Genomic DNA, 14,948 nt, shown 5'->3' on the forward strand with positions numbered 1-14,948 from the left:
GACAAGGCTTAGGCAAAATGAAGGCTGGATAAGGCAGAGTTATAAAACCCTGGGGGCCCAGACAGAAGCCGTTAGCAAAATCACACAAGAGACTGATGTAGGCTAGTGCAATCAGTAAAAAATACTGAGAAGCTTCAATAAGAATAGCCACTTAGATATGATTGATTGCTGCTTGATGTCATCACCTGCATCAAGAGTATAGCTCTAGAATGGCTGATGGCACCTGTGTTCTTCAGTGTGAGCTCAAGGCTGAGGGCGTGGAGGATCGGCTCAGTGAGGAACGAATCACAACTCTCTCTGGCTCCGTTGGAGCGCAGAGGTGTGTTTGGTGATGTCGCTCGGGGTTTGAATAATCCCTGGTGGCTCCGTTTCACTTCAGGTAACTCATTCTTCGCACCTGGCTGCTTCTCTGCTGCATTTTTTATTTTTACTCTCAACACGTTTTTTCAGTGTGTACCCCACTTCACATGAATTCATGCATTTACATAAATAAGACTTTTGGTAATAATTGCATACTAATGGAGTTCAGTAGTATGAATGAATGGTCTTTATTGTCATTGCTATAGTACAGGTACCAAACAACGAAATTTAGGAGGGGTGGCTCCCCTGGTGTTAGGAAAGAAAGAAAAAAAAAGAAAAAAAACACAAGAAGGGAAGGAGCTGGTTTACATAAATAAAGGCTATGTACACTATCCACTATACTATACTGTACAGATAGACGACTAGGGTAGTACAGTACGTAGTACAGATACTACGACTGTAGTAGTTGCTGTTATTGCATTAAATGGATGAAAAGAGGAATAGTCTGAATAAATACTGCAATAACATAACAGTATGAGGTGTTCCTTTAATTACAGTGTTACACAACTTAATATTACTATATTAATATTATAATATAATAATATAACTAATATTATATCTTTACTGTTTATTTTTCATGACATGTCCTCCCTTAGCATGTCACATTGACACTGGTCTCTAGTCAAGATGCACTCACTGATAGCACTCATCCAACCCACCTTTGTCCCTGTGTCCTCTATGTGTGCCCAATTGTTGAAGCTGTGGTCTGCCTACACAGGTTCAAATGACTGCTGTCCCATAGTGAATAAAGCACAATTGTACATACAGGAAAGGGTTTCACAATGCAGGGGTTCCTCCCCTTTTGGACTTTTTGACTGTGGCGTGTTGGTCTCTTGCCATTGGGATTGCTCAGGAGTATTGAGGTGACAGATTCATCATTAAAACAGATAGCACTAAAATAAACAGATTTGGGAATAATATTTTCTGAGTGAAGTTTGCTATGCAGCATAAATGAATACCGAATACTTGGCTTAAATCAATACAGAAACCAACCGAGGTTTATAGCTAGTTGCATTTGTAACCATATCATTTGCCTGAGCAAATATTTTGTCTTAGACTTATTGTTGAAATTTGTGTTCGAAGTAAAGGCAAATAATTGTTCTCTTTCATCACAGAAGGTGATCGCACCAAGAGAAACGCCCTCAGCAGTGTAAAACAGATACAACCAGAGTGTCATAGTAAAACAGTTTCTGAATAAACGTCTTGCTTAATTCCCAGGCTTCTCCATCACTCTCCTTTTATAGAGGGGCGCTAAATCATTCAACATACTGTTTACAGTACTGGCATGGGCATGTCACATTCACCTGTGTTGGATTGCTATTTATTTACTTTAGGACCCTGATTGTTGCTAATACTGCCTCCGATAGTGAATATACAGTGCTGCTTGAAAGTACTGTATGTGAACCCCTTGTGCAATTATAGATTTGGTTTGTTTTTACTATGAAATCTTTATTTAATCAGAACCAGTCTTTTTTATCTGACATAACAGGTTTATATTTACCAATTCAATATGTTGGTTTAGAGGGCATCATGCGTGTAGTAGAAAAACTAGATATAGAAATTAGTGCAGGTGCAAAAAAAGTGAACCCCAAGTTGCCTTGGTTAAATCAAGTAGGTAAGTAGTATCCGGTGGGTAAATACAGTAATGTGGTACCAAATGAACCAGTGGAAGGAGAGATCATTAGGAAAGAGTTTGGGTGGGACTCTGATAAACAGAGATAAGAAACCTGGTCAGTTTTGTGTTATCCATACAGGTGAATGCAAAACACACCATGCCGAGAGGAAAGGAGATCTCAGAGGACATCAGGAAGAGGTTAGTGAGAGCACAGCAGTCTGCGGAAGGCTAGAAGATTTGAACTCCATTAGTCCCGTGAGGAAAATCATTTACATATGGAGAGCATTTAACATGACATCAACTCGGCCTAGAAGTGGACACCCTTCCAAAACATCCCCAAGAGCCACAAGAAAAATAACAAATCTGGTAAAAACCAACCCAAACATAATATTTAGAAATGTGCAGACCTCCCTTGCTGTATCTCTGGTAACTGTGCATGCTTCAACAATAAGAACACTGAATCAAAATGGCATTCGTGGGAGGGTTGCTAGGAAGAAGCCTCTGCTGTCCCAAAATAACCAAACTGCCCTTCTTAACTTTGCCGAAGACCATCTGGACATGCCTGAAGGTTTCTGGAAGACCATTCTCTGGACAGGTGTTTTGGCGAAAACCCAACACTGCCTACCACCAAAATAACCTTATCCCAACAGTCAAGCATGGTGGTGGGAATGTCATTATCTGGGGCTGTTTTCCCTCCTCTGGACCTGGCCGACATCATTAAGGGAACCATGAATTTTGAGGCTGGGCTGAAAATGGGTCTTTCAACAAGACAACAACCCAAAGCATTCAAACAAATCTACAAAAGAATGGCTCAGGACAAAGAAGATTTGTGTTATGGATTGGCCAAGTCAAATTCTGACCTAAATCCAATTGAGAAGCTGTGGTAGGAAGCGGGCAGTTCATGCCAGACACCCCTCAAACCTCACTCAATTGGCTCACGTCTGTAAGGAGTGGGCAAAAATATCTCAAAACAGATGTCAGAGACTGATTAGTGGCTATACAAGAGGTTTACTCCAAGTTATTGCTGCTAATGGAGGTACCACAATCTATTGACTGAAGAGGTTCACTTATTTTTGCACCTGCACTAATTTCCTTATAATTTAGTTTTCCTACTACACACATGATTCCCTCTAAACCAACATATGAAATTGGTAAATATAAATCTGTTATGTCAGATAAAAAAGACTGATTAAATAAAGATTTTGTGGTAACAAACAAAAAAAAAATCAATGATTGCACAAGGGGTTCAAGCAGCACTGTATATATATATATATATATATATAGTATATAACGGAAAGGTTTGAGTTCAGGCCACCACCAGGGTCTCACCGTGTAAGGGTACCTTCTCTGTCTCTTTGTGGCCTTGGCTGGTAAGTTGTGTTGCTAAACAAGCCACATACAAAAACATGCTAAATGTAAATGTAGAAATACTAGCTCATTAATTAAATTCATGAATTTTGGAAAAATGACATTATTTTAGTTTTCTGTTTCAATTTCAGCATGTGATGAAAAGGCTTGTGGTTTATCTGGTTCATAACACATTGTACGTATGTGTGTCAATTTTACTATCACTGTTTATTTTTCATGACATGTCCTCCCTTGGCCTGTCACACTGACATATGTTTGACTTCTGTGTATTTACTTTAAGACCCTGACTGTTGCCAAAGCTGTGATCTGCCGACACAGGTACATGTTGTTGCTGTTGTCACATCCTGTAGTGAATAAAGCACCGTAGGTGTATATAAAGGGAAGGTTTGAGCTCAAGCCGCCACTACTGAGTGTCACCATGCAGGGGTACGTCCTCTGTCTTTTTGTGGCCTTGGCTGGTAAGTTCTGTTGGTAAACAAACCTCACAAAAAAATCCAGCTAAATGTAGAAATTCTAGCTCGTGAATTAATTTTGTGAATTTTGTAAAAATGTATTACATTTATTTTGTTTTATGTTTCAATTTCAGCATGTGAAAACATCATTTATGGTGAGTAACCATCTACTGTATACACATATTCTAAATGTAGAGTGCTTGTGTGGTTCTAATGAGAGAGAAGAAAATACCCTTTATTCAAATGTTTTGTATGCTTTCAATCATGTATTACAGAACCAGGCTTGAACTATAAGAAAACATATGAGTACAAGTATGAGGGCATGGTGAATGTTGGCCGTGGCATGCCAAACCTTGCCGAGTCTGGTGTGAGACTGATGTGCAAAGTTAAGATTGTTGGAGTGTCAGCACAAAGCTTCCTTCTCCAGGTAATCATCCTGTCATTACCAATGTTGTATATTCTACAGTATCTCTATCTAGGTCTTGTTTTAGTTTGTGAGGAAATGTAGGCAACTAGTTGCTATATTAGGATTTGGATGACTACGATATGACTCAGTATCCTGACAATATAAAAAATACATTTGAGATATTGGTAGCATGTTTTGATGCAATTGTTCATACTATTATCTGGTTTTAAGGTTTCGGACTTGGTCTTCGAAGAGTTCAATGGCGTTCCTGGGAAGGACGCGTTTAATGCTTCACCAAAGCTCACTAAACGGATCGGCACCGAGATCGCCAAACCTTTCATGTTTGAGTACGCCAAGGGACGAGTTGGTGACATACATGCACCTGCCGGAGTCTCCGACACCATTGTCAATATTGTGAGAGGCATCCTCGGTTTCCTGCAAGTCACAGTCAAGACCACCCAAAGAGTGTACGAGCTAGAGGAGGTAACCAACCCAAACCTAATTGACAAGCACTATTACATCAATGGGAGTTTTTATATTGTATGTAAACATACTGCAGAGATGCATACTGTATATCTGGATTTTTTTTGTATGTGTATTTGTTCACAGGTTGGCATCCATGGGTTGTGCCAGAGTAACTACGCTATTGAAGAGGATGCCAAGTCAAAAGAATTGTCAGTCACCCAAATTGTTGACCTCAATAACTGCAGGGAGAAGGCAGCCATTTGGAGTGGAATGGCCATGGCTGTCGTCAACAAAATCTCCTTAGAGGTTGGTCTTTCTCATTCGGTCATGCGTGTAGAATTCCACACTTCATTCAATGAGTATACAGAGACAATAATGCTAATTAATATCAAGGAAAATAATGTAACCCTACAATAGCTTGTTATATGCTTTTTGTGTTCCCTCTGTGGTCTAGAGAGGTGAAAATGTCATATCAACCGTGAGATATGTTTACACAGTCAGACCAACAGTCGACGGAGGTCTGATCACAAAGGCTCAAGCCCTGGAGCAACAGTACTTCTCTATCTTCAACGTCAAGGGGGGCAGCTCTAAATTGCAGGCCATGTACGAATTATTATTACGAGTGTTACACAAGTCTGTTTGTCACCACTCTTTTTGTTTCCCTGTTTAAAATGTCTGCTATACTGTACATTGAGCATCCCCGTTGCCTCTCCTATTAGAAAAGAGCTGGTGCTGACCAGTGTGACAGACACACACACAAGCTTTAGCCCCGGTGCCATGCAGAACAGAGGGAGTCTGGTTTACAAGTTTGTCAATGAGCTGACTCAAATCCCTATCATGTTGAAGAAGTTGGATGATCCCATGCCCAAGGTAATCAGGATATACGGGTGGTTTATGTTTATGATCACATGATTGTGTTATAAATGATAAGTACCATGCAAATATATTATTCACCCTTCATTGTTTCCCACAGATTGTAGAGCTCATCGAGCGTTTGGCACAGGCAAATATCTACCAGGTGGACAGTGCATCAAGTGAGGACTTTTTTGAACTGTTTCAACTTCTGCGTGTGGCAACGCTGGAAAATCTTGAGGCTCTATGGAAACAGCTGGCAGGAAATGATGAACACCGGTGTGTATCTTGTTCAAATAATGATTTTTTCTAGTGTTGAATATTGTGGAAAAAGGCAGGGTGGTCCAAGCGGTGATTATCCTCTAACAGTATGTGAAGCCTCAGGAAAAAACCTGAGGTTTTGTGATCACTGCCCCATTACTGGGTAAATGTACTATTTAGTCTCAATTTGAGTGTACTAATATCATCACTCTCTTTTGTGATTAACAGACGGTGGTTTTTGGACTCTATTGTTCAAGTCACAGATGCAAGAGTCCTCCAATTCCTCAAGAAGAGATTTGAAGTTGGTGATGTATCAGCCAATGAGGCTGGACAAGCACTTCTGCTGGCAAATAATCACCTGGCTGCAGATGCTGAGCTAATAGAGTTGTCCATGGTAAGTTGTCTTTGCTAAAGCTTATGGAAGGTGATTTGACTATTTCTGCATCTAGCTGCAGTTTACCCAGGCTATTTATGTAATTAACTCGTGATCAATATCTGCATAGAGCCAATACTGTACAGTATGTCAGGTTCTAGTGTGTTTAGTAATTATGTGTGCAGACCAATGAAGAGAGAGAGATTTTCTCTTTCTAGGAGTTCCTGTCCATGCCCTTCAGTAAGTCCCACCCAATTCTGTGGAACACGGTTGTGTTGTCCTATGGTTCACTGGTGTACAAGTACTGTGCCTCTACTCAGCCATGCCCAGTCGGAGCTGTGCAGGTAATCATTTACATTTCAATTACGTCACATTATGTAAAAAAAGAAAGAAACCCAGTGTGTAAATGTTTCAGTGCATAAAATGTTTTCTTTCACTCAGATATGTACACTCACCTGCCACTTTATTAGGCACACCTTTTCAACTGCTCGTTAATGCAAATATCTAATCAGTCAATCATGTGGCAGCAACTGAATGCATTTAGGCATGTAGACATGGTCAAGACGATCTTGCTCAAAAGTTCAAACCAAGCATCAGTATGGGAAAGAAAGGTGATTTAAGTGACTTTGAACGTGGCATGGGTGTTGGTGCCAAACGGGCTGTTTTGAGTATTTCAGAAAGTGCTGATCTACTGGGATGTTCGCGCACAACTATCTCTAGGGGTAACAGAGAATGGTCAGAAAAAGAGAAAATATCCAGTGAGCGGATGTTCTCTAGGCGAAAATGGTGGTGGTTGTGTAATGGTGTGGGGTTTCCAGCACCTTGTTGAATCTATGCCACAAAGAATTAAGGCAGTTCTGAAGGTGCAAGATGTGTCTAATAAAGTGGACGGTGAGTGTATGTCTGTGTGAATAAGATTACTTTTCTGACTTGAACTTGTCTCATGTCCATTTCTCACAGCCTCTGTTGGACTTTGCTACTGATAGCTTTAAGAGAGGCAGTGAGGTGGACATGGTCCTAGCTCTGAAGGCCCTGGGGAACGCAGGCCACCCCTCTAGCATCAAGACCATCATGCGCTTCCTCCCTGGCGTGTCAGCTGCTCCTGTGACCCTCCCAACGTGTGTGCTGAGTGCAGCCGTGCAGTCGATGAGACACCTGGCAGTCAGAGACCCCCACAGTGTAAGGAGGGCTTCCCCTTACCCCTATGAGGATACTATGCTGCTTACAGCATGACTGATGTGGACTTTTCATGTTTTCACTTCAATTCCCAGGTTGAAACGAACAAATTCTTGTTTTGAAATGAATTTATTTGGTTGCTGTCCAATTTTTGACTGATGGACTTGACACAAATGAATAATTCCCAGACCTTTTGAAAGACTGTATCTGTCTGTTATTTGTGGTTTCAGGTCCAGGACATCACCGTTAGCCTGTTTGTGCAGAAGGACCTCCCTACAGAGATACGAATGTTGGCCTGTATGATCCTGTTTGAAACCAAACCACCATTGGCTTTGGTGTCAACGGTGACCACATTCCTAATGGAGGAGACAGACCTGCAACTTGCCAGCTTTGTTTATTCCCTCATCCAGAGCTTTGCCAAATCCAGCACTCCAGACAATCAAATCCTGTGAGTCATTCTGTGAGGTCGATGGTGTGGGGGCAACCGTGACATTCGATTTTAGAGGGACAATTGAAGTATTTGGATTATTTCGATTTTGCATTAAACTGGTCTTTTTGTTATTTTTTTGTAAAAGCTCAACAGCCTGTAACGTAGCTGTGAAAATCCTTGCCCCTAAATTCGGCCGTCTGAGCTACCACTGCAGCAGAGCGATGCACCTGGACTGGTTTAACGGTAGGTACAAACAAAGTGTACCTGCATTACCGTCATGTTTTGGTACACAGAAAGAGATGCAGAAAGGAAGGGGCGTGGGAAGGAGGGGGGGTGGGGTCCGTCAAATGATTGGCATAATTTGGGGTGTTACGTATATCTGTCATTCGTCTCTAGCGATGTTCCTTCTTAGCTGCTAGCTAGCTACCAATGCAATTTGATTCAGAGCGATCGTTTCTCCTGTGTTTGGTTTGAGGTGTACCAACATTCAAATAAGCTTCTTCAGTCACACAATATTCTATTTACTCTTCTATTAACTATTTTCAGATTTCAATGTATAACACATAATTTGAAAGCTTACTATCTGCACTTTCATAACCTGTAAAAAAACTGATAAATGACCTAGCCCTACTTGAGGGCTTTTTCACCAGACCCTGTCACTTTTTTTTTTTTTTAAAGACCCGCAGCCGTGTCATCAGCATCGGTGTCCCGGTGGTCACGCTTTAACGTTTCTGTTGTTCCACAGAGCCCTAACTCGTTCACACACAGAAACTTAACACCACCACCAATATTGGTTCTTTTAAAGGCTTTTTCTTTTTATGAGCATATTTTTTCATTTTATTGGATAGAGTTAGTGCACAGACAGGAAAGTAAGATGAGGAGGGCATGGGCCAGATTTGAACCAACGCCGACAGGGGCATATCATGTGTGTACTGTAGACCATGGTGCAAGACCACTGGACCACCCCAGGCCACCAATATCGGTACTTTTCAAGCTGCTTTTACCTACCAGCATACAGTGAATGGTTTCCCCTGTTGCCTCTCTGCATTTGTATTCAGACCAGGTTGGCTGCAGCCTGAACATGACTGTGGCTGGATGCATGCTTCTTTAACCCCTTGTCACACTCGAGTACCGCTTTCCAGTTGTTAAAACCACACAAGGTAAAAAACAACATCCTTCTCATTGGCACAGTGGCATATTTCCGACAGGGGAAACAGAAGCATGCATCCTGCAGAAGAGAGTACTCCAGCCATGGTCATGTGCAGTGCCAGGCAGGATTGAATGATCATAATATATAGCACCGAATGCACACTTTAGCCTAGCCTAAAGTCTTTAGGTAGCTAGTGGCTGGGATGGTGCATCGACATTCAAGTTGCTAACTGCATGAGGTGGGACTGAGGCAGCTGAGGGAGTGAATTGCTTTGGGGCAGTGCTTTTTGAAGGGACAGGAGCAGCATTGCGAGAGGCAGAAGCAGCACTAGGCTTGGTTATAAACTTTTAAAAAGTCTACATTGCACAGCAAATGTTGTAAGTCGCTTTGGATAAAGTAAATGAATGTAATGTAGGTCGAACTATGAGCTTTTACTAGCAACACAGCATTCTACGAACTGGGAGAATGAGTTGGCCTAAACATTCTAGAAAAGTCACCTATCTTCAAAAAGGTAGTAGTGTGGTATCTATGAGTGTGTGGAACTATAGTAATCACCGATTGGGGGGGGACAATTCTCTTCTGCTGGGGCCAGGACTTTGGGTAGGGGCCTGGCAGACACAGATCATTCTCCTCAGTCTGTCCTTCTCCCTTCATCAAATACATTTGAGTTGATGCAAATGGACTGTTGATGGAAATTCGCTAGTCGCTAAATCTGGTGCAAACATCTCCTCTCTCTGAGATTAGCCTACTGTTTTTGTTACATGATCCCTGACAAAAATAAGCATAATAAACAAAAACTCAACTCAAGTTAAACATTTACAACACCAATGTGTTACAATCCATACACGAGTTAGAGCGGGTTATGGTGATTTTTCATTAGTAGTGGGACCGTGTGTGTGCTTTTACTTGCTTTGCCTTGCCCTGTGTGTGTGTGTGTGTGTGTGTGTGTGTGTGTGTGTGTGTGTGTGTGTGTGTGTGTGTGTGTGTGTGTGTGCAATCTGAGCCATCAGAGTTCTTTGTTGTCACTGCATCAGCCCTCCCCCTCGGCATGCCGAGAGACACTTGTGTGCAGTGGACGGGTCTGCTTCAGAGCTCTGTGTGTTTGTGCCTGAACATGACGAAGGGTGGACAGTGGGCGACTTTGGAGATGGGCTGTGGGCTGCCCTCCCAAACAGAAGTTAGAAAGGATACTGGTAGTTTCTGTGCTATTTTTCAATTGGCCAACAACAACAACGAAACATTGTTAACCTAACTGATGAGGGCTGAGTCCACCACTGCCCATAGCCACCGCCGGGCTTGGTGATAACAATGTTATTCTCTTGTCAATATATGAAAGACCTACACTGACCACTTAATGTCCCTTTAACTTCCAGATGACTTCTTAATTGGCACAGAAACTGAGGTATTCTTGTTGAGAAATGCTGCAAGCATCTTCCCATCAACCATTATGACCAAAGGGAAATTGCATTTCATTGGAAGAATATTGGAAATGATGGAGGTACCCAAGTCCAAATTTAAGAATTATATTAATGGCTTTTAAAAAGTTCATTCATTGTTTTTATGTTTTTTTTTAAAAAATTCAATGCAGAAAATAATTTATTCCACTCCATATTTTTCTACAGCTTGGTATTCACACTGAAGGTTTAACGGAGCTTTTCAGGGAAATTATGCCCCGTTTCACTGGCGATCTCAATTTCAATGACTTTGAAGCCATTTCCAAAGTGGTGAGTTGAAACAGACTTTTTAAGACACATGCCAGTTTCACAGACAAGGCTTAAGCCTAATCCTGGACTAAAAAGCATCTTCAATGGAGATTTTACATTGAAAGTGTGATTTAGTCCAGGACTAGGCTTAAGCCTTGTCTGTGAAACCGGACCCATATGATCTTCTCAAGGTTTGTTTTGTTCTGTGAAATAACAGATGAGTTGTTTTCAGCTGGAAGATTGGCAGACAATGCCCAAGGATAGGCCACTCTTGTCTGCCTACTCACGAGTTTTTGGTCAAGAGTGGTTCTTCGCTGATGTAAATAAGGAATTAATTCAGAGTGTCATAAAGGTGAGATTTGTACAGACAGCATAACATTTGACATGCAATCAATGACCTAATGAAAGATGAACCACTGAGCCCTCCTGCAATGTTATTCCCATTCAGGCTTTCAGTCTCAATGCAGGGAAAGACAGTCCAGTCTGGAAAATGATTGAAGGTCTTCAGAAGGGGATTTCATGGCACTTTACCAAGCCCTGGGTTATCTATGAGACCCGGTACATCCAAGCCACCACCCTTGGGCTCCCATTGGAAATTAGCAAATATTTTTCCGCACTAACAGGGATTACTGTGAATGGTATGAATTGAATACTAGACTGGAAGATATTTGCAATCCCAGCTGTTCCAGATGTTTGTTAATCAATATAACCAAATGTGCTTCTCTATCATGCAGCAAAGGCTGCGATCAATCCAGCACTGACAGATAACCTAGGACAACTGCTGACCTCAGATGTTTCTCTGGAGACTGATGGGTTTGCTGGGTAAAGCATTTTATATGGATCCTACTGTAACTATAGGATGTATGTTTCATTGTGAGAAACAAGCTTAATGTCAGTGGCCTCATCCCATGTTTTACAATTGTATGTATTCCAGTGTGTATTACTGATAGAACTGATTGTATCTGTTATGTATTTTTTGCAGTTTCTCAAAGGATATGATTTTCATCCATGGGATAAACACAGACCTGTTCCAGTGTGGTGCAGAATTGAAAAGTAAAACCGTGGTTAACATGCCATGGAAGTTTGCCATGAAAATGAACGTGAAACAAAAGAAAATTGAAATTGATCTTCCTCCTTGCAAAAAGGAGACTGAGTTCTTCTCTGTCAAGTATGCCCCTACATTTTTATTTTAACAGAGGGAACTAAAATGATCAAATAAATGTACCTACACGTTTAACTTGAAAAAAAAATGGAAATACATCAGTTTAAGGACGCATTGTAAAGTGGGACCAAAATGTTGTACAGTATGTGTTTACGTCTAGCCTTAGAGTGTATTCCTGAGTACTAATGAAACATTTCCTATTTTCCCTATTTATCAAATAGCTGGAACGTATATGCAGTCTCAAGGAATATCGAGGAGCCATCCTTGGCTAAAATGACCCCAATGATGTCTGACTCTATTGAGTCTAATGAGGAGAAAGAACCAGTCAATAAGACACCTGTAGGCTCTGAACAAAAACAGGTACGACCCCCCCTTGTACTGTATGTCTAAGAAGATGCAAGACATGTAACAAAAGTTGATGTGTTAATGAATCATTTATTTTGTCAAAATAGATTGTGAAATCTGGGATATACCATCCATGGGCAAAGATGTGTGCAGAGGATAACATCTATGGGGTGGCTATCTGTGTTGAGTCTGAGGCAAAGAGAGAGTACTACATTGAGGAATACCCCCTTTACTACTTCTTGGGATACAGCCACTTTGCATATAAAGTTCAGCCAGGTACAGCCAAGAAAAATCATGCAATCATGTTGGGATAGCCTCTATGAGACACGAAACTTGTAATACTGTACATTCCCTGTTCCATCACCTTTCCCCAGCCCAGACGAACAGACCTGTCGACAAAATCCACATTGAGATAAATGCTGGGGTGGGCGAGCACCCACCTACCCTCCGCCAAATGCTGGACACGCTGAGGAAGCTTTCCAAGGTACTTGGCTGCTCTTGCGTGATGGTTATCTACACACACCTGCACTGTGAGCCTCAGAACTGACTTTCCCCAATACATGTTTGTGTCTGCAGGATGCAACCAGACGAGTAAGTCTCTCTTCTGATTCCACAAGCAGTAGAAGATCTCGTCACAGCCAAGCGCTTACCGCCTCAGAGGTATCGTGTTCTGTCCTGACAACAGCCCCTTTGGGGATAGGGTACTGTCATGCATCACCCTGAAAGATGAAGATGCAGATATGAAACTGTAGAGAGAGTATATTTGACCGATTCTCCTTCCTTCCCCCACTTTCTGCTCTTCAGTCTTTGGATGCTAATCCTGAGCCAGTGGTCAACATCAAAGTGCTTGCCATGGGTGGCAATGTGAAGCCAGAGGGGTATGAAGCAGCTGCTTACTACACTCCCACAGCCCAGATGGTCAACACTCAGCTGATAGTCTCTCAGGTCAGGGAGGAGGCCAACTGGAAGTTGTGTACAGATGCCAATTGGGACAAGGTCCATGGAGAAACTAAGGTAACACAAATATAGTGGGAGGAGATACTATAATCTGTCAATCAGGGAAATTAGGATTTTTTTATTCCAGGGAAATGGATTGATGAGTCTTCTCTTGTGCATGTTAGATGCACCTGAGATGGGGAGCTGAATGTCAGTCCTATGAAATGTCAGTGAAGACTGCCACTGCACAGCTGCCAGGATCGAAGCCAACACTCAAAGCTAAAATCCACTGGCAGAATGTTCCAGAATTCATGAAAGAGATGGGTGAGAGGTGAGACAACCACACATCCAGGACAGTGCTGTACATGTTTATCACTGTCACAAGTATATACGTTTGTTTTTTTTAAATTCGGAAAGACTTAAATTAGCATGTTGTGTTGTGTGAACGAGCTCTTTCATTTAAGTCAGTCCATCTTTTTTAGCATTGAAGAATACATCCCAGGCATGGCGTTCCTTCTCGGCTTTTACCAGAAACATGATAAAAATGGCAAACATGAAGTTATAGCTTCAGTTGTGGCAGCCTCAGCACACAGCTTTGATATGAAGATCAAGCTCCCAGAGGTAAGACTAAATGTTTCCAAACTTATTCGCCATAGTTTTATTTCCAAGCATTCCATTTTGTCACTACTGACTTAATTATTTATTTATGTTTTTAAATGTGTCTCTTCTTCAGTTGACAGTGTATCGTCAGGGAATCCCTATTCCAGTTCAAGTGACCGATTTTGAGGATGGTCAACAATACTTGAGTAACTCAACACTGGACATGCATAGAGAGCTATAAGGTAAATGACACAGCTACAAATAATGATATTTACTGAGATCAATTTATCAATTGACCCCATAGCATTCCTAAATCTTACCTCAGTAATGCATTGCTGCATTTTGTGCTACAGAAAGACAACCAACAACTCCAGAAACCTGTCCTGTGACAAAAGAAAACTCAACCAAGGATCCACAGTGAAGGGCTGGAGGAAGTATTACACCCATCCCAAGTCTTTTTCTTTTTTTCTATCATATCTTAAGTGTTAGGGTTAGAGGAAAAAGATATGACATTCACGTTACCTTTATGATTGATTCATTTGAAAGAATGTGATTCAGGAATCAATGTTTATATTCCTCTTCAAGATAAATATCCAAAGAGAGATGGAACAGCCTTTGGGTGTATACACAAATATCAAATGCTGTGACTAAAATCTGTGTTGGCTGCTTCATGGTCCATGTAGAGAAAGCACTGTAATAAAACTACATAACACTGTATTGATTCAGCCTCAAATTGGGCCCATCGGTAAATGTCACAATGTTCTCTCTATCGTCAATATCCATAGAGGTCAGTAATGAAATAACTGGACATTCTCAGATGCTACTAGACTAAAGACCCATCTCTTCAGGTACATACTTACATCTTGACTGTCCTTCCTAAAGACCTCTTCACCCCCCACTACCCCTCTGTACACATCCTCTATAATAATAATAATAATAATATAAAATACATTTTTTTTTTTTTAATAAAGAGGTAAACCAGTTCGTCATTATTCTAACATTGCGACTGTTTTCTTATGACTGATGTATCATGATTCACTTACTTTAGATAAAGTGACAAATGTAAAAATGTAAAGATAAAGATAAAAGTAATGTAAAGATGTGAAGCTTGGCTAATGCAGCCTCAGAAATTATATGTGACTGTCATAATAATACATTCTGGTACTGTATATGGAAGGTAGTTCTGTGTTTTAGAACACAGTAAACGTCCAGGAGATGGACCCATGTTAAGCAGGTCAACACAACATCAGACAATAATATAGAAGACATTTCTACCAAAAATCTGAGCATGCTA

General features: G+C 41.2%; 1 protein-coding gene across 1 annotated transcript; it reads left to right on the top strand.

Annotated features, from left to right (window-relative positions):
• Positions 1 to 209: 209 nt before the first annotated feature.
• Positions 210 to 13,895, top strand: vtg3 (vitellogenin 3, phosvitinless; the record flags this gene model as incomplete). Its single annotated transcript, XM_080527486.1, has 25 exons — positions 210 to 273; positions 4,071 to 4,222; positions 4,433 to 4,684; positions 4,811 to 4,972; positions 5,121 to 5,269; positions 5,386 to 5,536; positions 5,640 to 5,797; positions 6,008 to 6,173; positions 6,371 to 6,496; positions 7,113 to 7,331; positions 7,559 to 7,776; positions 7,904 to 8,001; positions 10,282 to 10,406; positions 10,829 to 10,963; positions 11,060 to 11,249; positions 11,346 to 11,433; positions 11,594 to 11,779; positions 11,995 to 12,130; positions 12,226 to 12,394; positions 12,493 to 12,602; positions 12,695 to 12,709; positions 12,923 to 13,132; positions 13,240 to 13,385; positions 13,537 to 13,675; positions 13,788 to 13,895. 25 exons carry the CDS (start codon positions 210 to 212, stop codon positions 13,893 to 13,895), a joined length of 3,672 nt encoding a protein of 1,223 aa, XP_080383612.1.
• Between the last annotated feature and the right edge of the window lie 1,053 nt (positions 13,896 to 14,948).

This window comes from Nansenia antarctica (genome assembly GCF_963989245.1).
Source record: "Nansenia antarctica genome assembly, chromosome: 1".
NCBI lineage: Eukaryota > Metazoa > Chordata > Actinopteri > Argentiniformes > Microstomatidae > Nansenia > Nansenia antarctica.